The sequence below is a fragment of the Triticum dicoccoides genome, chromosome 1A (genome assembly GCF_002162155.2).
Source record: "Triticum dicoccoides isolate Atlit2015 ecotype Zavitan chromosome 1A, WEW_v2.0, whole genome shotgun sequence".
Taxonomy (NCBI): domain Eukaryota; kingdom Viridiplantae; phylum Streptophyta; class Magnoliopsida; order Poales; family Poaceae; genus Triticum; species Triticum dicoccoides.
The window spans coordinates 206,309,994-206,321,229 of record NC_041380.1 but is presented as its reverse complement, the minus strand read 5'-3'; the positions used below and the strand labels follow the sequence as shown (position 1 = coordinate 206,321,229).

The window sequence follows — 11,236 nt, the reverse complement described above, 5'->3', positions numbered from 1 at the left end:
ACCCAAATCATAGAAATGTGTCTTCATAGGATACCCAAAGGAGACTGTTGGGTACACCTTCTATCACAGATCTAAAGGCAAGATATACATTGCTAAGAATGGATCCTTTCTAGAGAAGGAGTTTCTCTCGAAAGAAGTGAGTGGGAGGAAAGTAGAACTTGACGACGTAATTGTACCTACTCCCTTATTGGAAAGTAGTTCATCACTGAAATTAGTTCCAGGGATTCCTACACCAGTAAGTGAGGAAGCTAATGATGATGATCATGAAACTTCTGATAAAGTTACTACCGAACCTCATAGGTCAACCAGAGTAAGATCCGCACCAGAGTGGTACGGTAATCCTGTTCTTGAGGTCATGTTACTTGGCCATGAAGAACCTATGAACTATGAGGAAGCGATGATGAGCCCAGATTCCGCAAAATGGCTTGAGGCCATGAAATCTAAGATGGGATCCATGTATGAGAACAAAGTGTGGACTTTGGTTGACTTGCCTGATGATCGGCAGGCCATAGAGAATAAATTGATCTTCAAGAAGAAGACTGACGCTGACGGTAATGTTACTGTCTACAAAGCTCGACTTGTTGCAAAAGGTTTTCTACAAGTTCTAGGAGTTGACTACGATGAGACTTTCTCACCCGTAGCGACGCTTAAGTCCGTCCGAATCATGTTAGCAATTGCCGCATTTTATGATTATGAAATTTGGCAAATGGATGTCAAAACTGCATTCCTTAATGGATATCTTAAAGAAGAGTTGTATATGATGCAACCAGAAGGTTTTGTCGATCCAAAAGGTGCTAACAAAGTGTGCAAGCTCCAGCGATCCATTTATGGACTGGTGCAAGCCTGTCGGAGTTAGAATATACGCTTTGATAGTGTGATCAAAGCATATGGTTTTATACAGACTTTTGGAGAAGCCTGTATTTACAAGAAAGTGAGTGGGAGCTCTGTAGCATTTCTGATATTATATGTGGATGACATATTGTTGATCGGAAATGATGATGAATTTCTGAATAGCATAAAAGGATACTTGAATAAGAATTTTTCAATGAAAGACCTCGGTGAAGCTGCTTTTATATTGGGCATCAAGATCTATAGAGATAGATCAAGATGCTTAATTGGACTTTCACAAAGTACATACCTTAATAAAGTTTTGAAGAAGTTCAAAATGGATCAAGCAAAGAAAGGGTTACAAGGTGTGAAGTTGAGTCAGACTCAATGCCCGGCCACTGCAGAAGATAGAGAGAAAATGAAAGTCAGTCCCTATGCTTCAGCCATAGGTTCTATCATGTATGCAATGTTGTGTACCACACCTCATGTGTGCCTTGCTGTTAGTTTAGTAGGGAGGTACCAAAGTAATCCAGGAGTGGATCACTGGACAATGGTCAAGAACATCCTGAAATACCTAAAAAGTACTAAGGATATGTTTCTTGTTTATGGAGGTGACAAAGAGCTCGTCGTAAACCGTTACGTCGATGCAAGCTTTAACACTGGTCCGGATGACTCTAAGTCACAAACCGGATACATATTTTTATTAAATGGTGGAGCTGTCAGTTGGTGCAGTTCCAAGCAGAGCGTCGTGGCGGAATCTACATGTGAAGCGGAGTACATAGCTGCTTTGGAAGCAGCAAATGAAGGAGTCTGGATGAAGGAGTTCATATCCGATCTAGGTGTCATACCTAGTGCATCGGGTCCAATGAAAATCTTTTGTGACAATACTGGTGCAATTGCCTTGGCAAAGGAATCCAGATTTCACAAGAGAACCAAGCACATCAAGAGACGCTTCAATTCCATCCACGATCAAGTCAAGGAGGGAGACATAGAGATTTGCAAGATACATACGGATCTGAATGTTGCAGACCCGTTGACTAAGCCTCCCTCACAAGCAAAACATGATCAACACCAAGACTCCATGGGTGTTGAGTCATTACAATGTAATCTAGATTATAGACTCTAGTGCAAGTGGGAGACTAAAGGAAATATGCCCTAGAGGCAATAATAAAGTGGTTAATTATATTTCCTTATATCATGATAAATATTTATTATTCTTGCTAAAATTGTATTAACCGGAAACTTAGTACATGTGTGAATACATAGACAAACAAAGTGTCACTAGTATGCCTCTACTTGACTAGTTTGTTGATCAAAGATGGTTAAGTTTCCTAGCCATGGACAAAGAGTTGTCATTTGATGAACGGGATCACATCATTAGATAATGATGTGATTGACTTGACCCATCTGTTAGATTAGCACGATGACCGTTTAGTTTATTGCTGTTGCTTTCTCCATAACTTATACATGTTCCTATGACTATGAGATTATGCAACTCCCGAATACCGGAGGAACACTTAGTGTGCTATCAAATGTCACAACGTAACTAGGTGACTATAAAGATGATCTACAGGTGTCTCCGATGGTGTTTGTTGAGTTGGCATAGATCAAGAATAGGATTTGTCACTCCGTCTATCGGAGAGGTATCTCTGGGCCCTCTCGGTAATGCACATCACTATAAGCCTTGCAAGCAATGTGACTAATGGGTTATTTACGGGATGTAAAATTACAGAACGAGTAAAGAGACTTGCCGGAAATGAGATTGAACTAGGTATGATGATACCGACGATCGAATCTCGGGTAAGTTACATACCGATGACAAAGGGAACAACGCATGTTGTTATACGGTTTGACCGATAAAGATCTTCGTAGAATATGTAGGAACGAATATGAGCACCCAGGTTCCGCTATTGGTTATAGACCGGAGATGAGTCTCGGTCATGTCTACATAGTTCTCGAACCCGTAGGGTCCGCACGCTTAACGTTTGGTGACGATCGGTATTATGAGTTTACGTGTTTTGATGTATCAAAGGTTGTTCGGAGTCTCGGATGCGAGCACGGGCATGATGAGGAGTCTCGAAATGGTCGAGACGTAAAGATCGATATATTGGATGACTATGTTTGGACATCGGAATGGTTCCGGGTGAATTCGGGCATTTACCGGAGTACCGGGAGGTTACTGGAACCCCCGGGAGGTATATGGGCCTTATTGGGCCATAGTGGGAGAGAGGAGAATGAAGCCTAGGAGGGGGCACCCCCCAAGCCCAATTTGAATTGGGTGGCCCCCACCTTTTTCTTCCTCCTTCCTCCCCCTTCCTTCCTCTCCTAGTCCAACTAGGGAAGGGGGGAATCCTACTCCCGGTGGGAGTAGGACTCCTCCGGGGCGCGCCATAGAGGCCCGGCCCTCTCCCCTCCTCCACTCCTTTATATACGAGAGAGGGGGCACCCCATAGACACACAAGTTGACAATTGTCTTAGCCGTGTGCGGTGCCCCCTCCACCATAATCCACCTCGGTCATATCGTAGTGGTGCTTAGGTGAAGCCCTATTCCGGTAGCTTCATCATCACTGTCATCACGCCATCGTGCTGACGAAACTCTCCCTCAACACACAGATGGATCTAGAGTTCGTGGGATGTCACCGAGCTGAACGTGTGCAGATCGCGGAGGGGCCGTACCTTTGGTGCTAGGATCAGTCGGATCGTGAAGACATTCGACTACATCAACCGCGTTGTCATAACGCTTCCGCTTACGATCTATGAGGGTACGTGGACAACACTCTTCCCCTCTCATTGCTATGCATCACCATGATAGATCTTGCTTGTGCGTAGGAAAAATTTGAAATTATTGTGTTCCCCAACATGAGTATGTGGAGCTCTTACTTAGACTTTGTTGAAAATAAGATGCATTGAAATTGTTTGGTGACTAAGAACATAGGTTGTCAAGTTTCAAGAGAATGCATTGTTTGAACCATAACATGTTAATTGATTGCTACTTTATCATGACGAGTTTATGAGAAAGAGTTGTTGTTATGATGCTAGGAGAAGTAATTAAAACTATGATTGATCAAACTTATACACTATGCTAGCATTCACACATGATAAATTATTTCTTTTATCATTTACCTACTCGAGGACGAGCAGGAATTAAGCTTGGGGATGCTAATACGTCTCCGACGTATCTAAAATTTATGAAGTATTCATGCCATGTTTACAACAATTCTATATGGTTTTGGTATGATTTGAATGGAACTAACCCGGACTAACGCGGTTTTCAGCAAAACTACCATGGTGTTGTTTTTGTGTAGAAATAAAAGTTCCCGGAATGGGCTGAAACTTTTTGATGATTTTTTTGGAACAAAAGAGACCCCCAAAGCTTTGTGGTAGGCCCGGAATGAGGGTATGTACCCGTATTTATGTGTTTGATCTCTCTCTCTCTCTCTCTCTCATTCTTGATTTGGCACGATCTTGGTGTACCGTGAGCTTTGTTAATACAGTTGGGTCATGTGGTGTTTCTCCCTCTATATCTTGTTGTGATGAATTGAGTTTTTACCTTTGAGGTTTCACTATTATCGGATTGAATATTTTGGATTTGAGGACACTTGATGTATGTCTTGCATGTGGATAACCGTGGTGACAATCGGGCTGTTCTGTTGATTCACTTGATGTATGTTTTGGCAATCAACTTGCAGATTCCCGCGGTGACATTGGGGTAATCTACGCATACACTAATGCATGATGCTACTAACATGACACTACAATCAGAGACCCTTCGATGAAAGTGTGTGATGCATTAATCGCATATGGTAATGTAATAACACCGTCAAAAATGATATGAAACGTTTGCGATGGCGGAGACTTCAAACACAATTCAAATTATATTTGTGTGTGCGATGCTTGTCATAAGGTTGATCCATACGAACTATTTGTGATGAGCCAGAACAACAGAAATGGGCAGCCATATCAAGGTGTGTGCGATATATGAAGTTCACTCGGATGAACTATTTGCGATGATCGAGATGAACACTAATGATTAGGCATAACAAGATGTGTGTGATACCCGACAAACACGTCGGTAATCAAAATTGTCACTACAAGGATACCCCCTATAAAGCAACACAAATTCCTTAACGTTTTGACTATATGTTGCAAAATCTTGTGTAGATACGCATAGAAGCGTTGCACCACATCTGTTGCAGAGTTGCAGCTCATGCCCGTAGTACATAAGTTGCAACGAATCATATACATTGCCCAGTGTGTGTTGTATTTATATCTGTTATAAGATTTTTTTAGGGGTAGATCGATCTAGGTCTCTCCTTCCTATTTTTTGGGAGTGGTAGGTCTCTTCCTCCTACTACGACACGAATCAGTCATGGAATCTCTCTCATTGAACGGCAGAGCTGGGCCACAGGCTGGCCTGGGCGTAAGAAAAAGTCCCAGCCTGTTGTATAAAAAAATCTTTCGACCTGGCGCACAGACCATTCCAAACCTCTAGCCGGGCCTCACATCTTAGCCCAATATACTACACAATCGATCGAGAAAAGAACGCAATGCAGTTGAGCTGATGAGATCCGCCTGAGGGCTTATGTATCCCTAGAACTCTTGTGATATAATGTCTGGAGGGGTACTTTACCTTCCTCAAAAAAAAAGTTGAGCTGATGAGAAAAAGTAAAACCTACCCCTGCCCGCCCGCGGCTGTGCCCCGTCCGACCGTCGCGTTTGGGCTTTCGGCATCCCCCCGGCAATCCTCCCCTTCCATCTCCTATTCATTGCTTCCCTTGCAACCCAAGTGAAGCTGCGACCGCGTTTAGATCTGAAGGAGGAGCAACCCCGGCGAGCAGCGCCCTTTGGAACTCCGCCTCCACAGCAGCGGGAAGGGGGCGGACATGGGAGCATCGGGAAGTCGGCGACGGACAAGGGAAATGTGGCTTTGCATGCAACGCAGAAGGGAGAAGCAGCAAGGCCACGGTAGGAAGGCTGCAACCTGTCTGTGTAAGAAAAATATGCTAGCGTCCCATGCTGGGAGTTGGCTAACTCTAGGGGGTGAAGTTCTTGAGGTGGATTTTTCCATTGTTGTATTTATCTGGATTTGTGATTCTTGCAATTGTATGGTGCTTCCAGTTTGGGGTCACTGACATTTCCTGGCCATTAGGAAGCGAATCTGTATGTGTCATCTGTCATGTACTTCCAGTTTGGAGTATGTACAAAGAACTAGAATGTTGCTGTGGTTAGAAACTTAGAATAGGTTGATTAATAAAAACCCTGCCATATAATTATTCTTGTATGCTTGTTCCAATTTCTGATGCCATTGCAGTGAATTGGCTTCACGCTGGCATAAATGCACTTCTTCTTGGTACTCACCTCTGTAACTCTTCAAGGGTTTGATCAGGCTAATTCGACTAAAACGTTGTTTATTTCCTTCAGAATGGTATATGGACTTCGATATGCATAGTACAGTGACCTTACTAGCCTTTTTTTACAATGTTTAAAGAAAAAATTTCCTTGTTGCAAAGGGTAGGAGGATGGTCCTTGCATTGTCGAAAAATGATATGATTGTGAAATTTTGTTGTACGATGATTAGGAACTTAAATCGCAAATTAGATATTTATGAGCTAAGCTTTTGCAATATGTTTGTATTATTTACATTCTTTTTTTCTTTTGAGGGAACTATTATTTACATTCTTTTTTTGAGGGAACTATTATTTACATTCTTAGTATCATTACCGCAACAGATGTCATTTTGGACATGAAACTTACTACTATATTGCTTCTACATGCAGGTTTGACAGATAATGAAAAAGTCACCAAGCTGAAAATGTGGAGCCTAGTTGGAATGATGAATTCATTAGTGTTATTTGCTTTTTTTTTCTTTTATGTCCATGTACTTTATAATTCGAACAAGAAGATTTGTAGGTGTGGCTGGCCTAAAGTGCCAATACTTGATCACAAATACGTTGGTGTTGATTGTTCGGTTTCCAATATATCATGAGTTTCAGTGTCTATAAAGTGGCTATTGATAATTACACATTCTTACACATGTTCATATGTATCTACATCCGGGGTGTTGATTATCCTTAAACAACATAGAAGTATTAAATAAGCTTTCAAAATGTACTAATTTTTAGTTTTCAAAAATATTAAAACACAATTATGTCATAAAAAGTTTCAATTTTAATTCACATTTATTTACTATGCGCTTGGATGAATCAAAGCTCCAAAATTGAAGACAATATGACTATCCAACTAGTGAGATCTTGATTTAGTTATCCATGGTCTTTGCTTGATTCAAAACAAACTACAACTTTAGGGCATCTTCGCCTGCAAGATTCCGGACCGACGTGTCCTGGTGTAGTTTGTCATCCAACGCAGTATACCAATGGTCTATGCGCGCGTCGGATTGTCCAAAATTCCGCAAACCAGTGGACACATTGATGTTGGTTAGAGCGACGCAAACTGACGTGTAGGCGGTGCAACTTCAATGTCGACGCCGTGACCGTGAAGACTAGGCCGATGCGCTACACTGAAGTCGGCTGCCCGCCCCTTTGCTTGGTCGGGGCTACTTAACCATGGATGTGATGCCATCCACACCACACTTCACATCCTCTCCTCACTACCCTGCCCCCAATCAGCTTGTCTTAGTTTTCGCTCACCATCCTCCATGATGCAAAGTCGTGGTTCTCCATGCCTGCACGTGGCAACCGTGGATCTCCTACCTCATTCGGCAGATCATGGCAAGACACTATTGCTCTCCACGACGGCCGACTCCTCTGGGAAAGAGGAGATCATCCTCTCCTCCAGCAATGAGGAGGATCAGGAGAGAAAATCCAGTGAAAACACGACCGCCTACCTATGGAAGGCTTTCTATATTCAATCAATCTACACAAAATGAATCAATGCCTAAGGAGCCCCCAAAAGGGTTGTCGTCTGATGGGTACATGAAAGTGACAAAATTGATTTGACAGTAGCAGCCGTCGCGCCTCCTTGCGGAGGCGGCAAGGACGAACGAGGAGTATTAGAGAGACATGGCGATCCTCCTCGAGCGGTCTATCATTGACCACAGCCCGTTGCTGCCTTCATCGCCACACAACTGGGTCAACACAGAGCCGACATCGCCGCCTTCTCACCGTGGCAGAGCCTGCTTCGCCGCCTCTCCAGCGCAATCACGGAGTTCAAATCTGACGCCACATGAAGGAGGATCCAACATCGCCGCCACTCAGCCGGTACACCCGCATCGTCTGGCTGGCGTCATTGCGGTGCATCAACTAGCGCGATAAGGCCGTGAAGGAGGAGGTACACTCGGTAATCGGGAAGGCGCGCAGACGCCTCCTCCACTACCTCGGTGCCACCGGTAGCTCCTATTAATAACGGAGCAGTGTCATGGTTGAGGAGAGGGTGGCCAGGCAAGAGGTCTTGTGGGAGCGGTGCAATGCGGTGTGCCACTCGACATTCACGATATCCGACACGACGCCGACCTGGGTCCTAGTAGAGCCAAACCTCACTTAGGTCTTGACTCGCAACCTATTGGTGACCACAATGGAGTCGTCCATGAGGCGGTTGTGCCGCTCGATGGGGAGCTCGCCAAGATCAGCGAGGAGAGTTCCCTCGGCAGCACCTTCGGCATCGCCTACACGGGAAGCCTAGGGCACCCTAGCCAGGCTCATTGTGGGCCGAGGAGGAAGCAAAGCAGCGCCTCCGTGAGTGCCAGGCGGTGGCTGGGCAGGGCTCCCGCACCCCTCGACCATTCTGTCGCTAGAAGGACCGCTCCGACGATGACAATGACGACGACACGGACGGCGACAGAGGTGCTACCAATCAGTCGGCCAAGCGTACGAGGTCACTGCCTGGCTACAAATTAGTTTAGGTTTTTTAGTTTGAGTTGAACGAATGAAATATCATTAGGTTTATGTAAACTATACTGAACGTATATCCGTTTGAATGAGTTCTGTCAAGTTTGGAAGAATCATGCCCAAATTTGTATGTATTGCGGGCAGACGTTTGGGGAAAGCATTTGATGGTCGGCTCTCATATCATTGTGTATGCAAACAAATATTGTGTCTGTTTTGGTGGCTGGCGTTAGCGATGAGCTTAAACCTCATATGAGTGCAAACTTGAGAAAATATTGCTTTAGCCTTCATGTCGATGAGAACTAGCTTATGATCTTGGATGGACAACTAGTGATCTTGATTTGTACAAACCTAGAAGAAACACGTTTTATTTGACACAAAAAATACGGTAAACTGCCTGTCACGGGCAAGATGATATATAATAACAAAATATATATTTTGTTTCGCTCCAAATTTTAGACTCCCTCGTATTTCTATCTTAGTTTCCCTCCAAATTTTACTTTCCCTCGCCATTCTCTCCCTCCAATAACGACTAATCTGGTCAAAAAAATTAAATACGCGCGCTTCATTACCATGGCCCCACCTGTCATAGGAAGCCATGAGAGAGACTAACATCAAACAGACCGCGATGAGGTAATTGCGCCAACAATATCGGAAACCTTTCCCCTCATATCAACATGGTTTCCTTCCATATATCATCTCCAATCTCCACTGAATCCACTCGCCGCCGCCACTGCCCAGCTCCTTGCCCGCCGCCGCCTATCTCCCATAGCTGGTGCCCCCATGAATCTCGTGCCCGCACAGCTCTTGTGTTGCCTAGTTCGAGGGCACACCCCGAGCTCGATCTGCCTGTACGCCAAGGTGCCGCCGGGGGCCGATGCGGGGCAGTGAGCTGGCTCCGCCGCAAGTCCAAGACCCATAGCCGGGGGCAATGGACGTTGTAGCAGGACCAATTGCCGCCAGCGAGACCGTCATCCAAGGAACGCCGCTGCCGAAGCCGGAAGGTCATGGCATCACCGCCACTGATTATGCTGCAAACATCTCGAACTTGACTGCTTCTATCTCAAACAGGCTGTCAGCCCAGCCACATGTAAGTGCCGCGAAGAATCTTTCTCCCCATCTAAAAATCACGGGTCCCTTCCTCATCTCTTGTTGTACTCATCACACGCCCGACCACCGGTGACGCATCACGACGAGCTAAGCAAGGATAGTTGCTGGCCTACTCTCCTACAGTTCATCCTCTCCCGCTCCCTACTGTACTGATCTGCGCTCTTAATCAATTTTGTTATGTTCTAGCGATCTTTTTCAAGTATATGTTCTACCAATCTGAGAGTCAATTCATCTAATCAATGGTAGGTTCATGTGTACGTGTATATACGTGTGCTAGTTCTATCGTAGACCAATCTAGGTGCTTGTCTGCTAACTTCGTAATCTAGCTTGTACGCAACATAGCTTCTTGTGTCGCCTTGATCTAGCAGGTTTAAAACCAACTGATCACCCCTTCCAATGGGTCCTACCCAGATTCTTATGTTCGGTGTCTCTCTCGGATTGATTGTAAGTTTTCCAAACCTCCATGTGCTTTATATTGTAATTTCCAAAACAACCTATATTGTACTTTACATTATTTATTTAAAACCTTTTGTCAGTGTCATGTTGCAACAGATACGTCACGGACAAGAATTAACGTTGTTGAATCAAATGAAGAATATATGACGGAAGAACCGTTCGAACATCGTAATTCTGAAAAAGATGTCGTATCATCTAATGTCCAAGAAATGGCTACTAATGATGAAGGCTTCACATATTTTGATGATGCTGATGCGGATGAAAATGAAGAAGGTAAGTTTGTTGCTCATTCCTTGTTGATTTTAATATTTGATAATTCATCATCGTAACATAATTCATGGTTCTATATATTCAGCTGAAAATTCAGAAACAAAAGAGCGTAAGAAGAGGAAGCTAAAATATATTTGGAACCTTCCAAAGGTGGATCGCTTAGTTGGTTGGGTGCCACCTGTAAGAGTGCTTGAACTCATTTCATATGATCCCTTTGTTTTGTCTGGTTACTTTGATTTTATCTAACATGCAGGAATTTAAGTGTTCTTGAAGAGCCTGAAAAATCATGACAGGGAGCAGCTCTTGCTACAATTCTAAGTTGCAATCATAAATTTCAATTTGCCGGTGCTGAAATTAAAAATGAATTTTGGGAAGTGCATGTCGATATGGCACTTATGAAAACTGAAGATTTGGTAAGGAATCACCAAAACTGCAATACTCTCGGCAATGCGGAAAAAACAAAGATTGCTTGGCCTCCAACCTTTGTACGTGACTAATATCCTGCCTCAGTCACTACTTACATCATGTCAATGCATTGTGAGTTAACGGTTCATTTTGTTTTTTTTGTTTCAGATTCAAAAGATGAATGGATGATTATATGGGTGCAGGGAAAGTATATTGAAATGATGATGATGTTCCATTTCATGATGATGACGATGGATGCTTTTGGTTTTAGTTAAGTTGTAGGGATGATGTATGGTTGGATGATGTTCCTCGGTTAAGTTTTGGTT

General features: G+C 43.8%; 1 protein-coding gene across 2 annotated transcripts; it reads left to right on the top strand.

The window, feature by feature from the left end:
- Window positions 1-9,906: 9,906 nt before the first annotated feature.
- Window positions 9,907-10,971, top strand: LOC119278144. 2 transcript variants are annotated; one of them, XM_037559587.1, is made up of 4 exons: window positions 9,907-10,223; window positions 10,316-10,508; window positions 10,591-10,685; window positions 10,759-10,971. In XM_037559587.1, exons 1-4 carry the CDS (start codon window positions 10,176-10,178, stop codon window positions 10,774-10,776), a joined length of 354 nt encoding a protein of 117 aa, XP_037415484.1. In that variant the 5' UTR covers window positions 9,907-10,175; the 3' UTR covers window positions 10,777-10,971. The 2 variants fall into 2 exon arrangements, with proteins under 2 accessions (XP_037415484.1, XP_037415419.1); XM_037559522.1 differs by having other exon boundaries at window positions 10,591-10,971.
- Window positions 10,972-11,236: the final 265 nt, after the last annotated feature.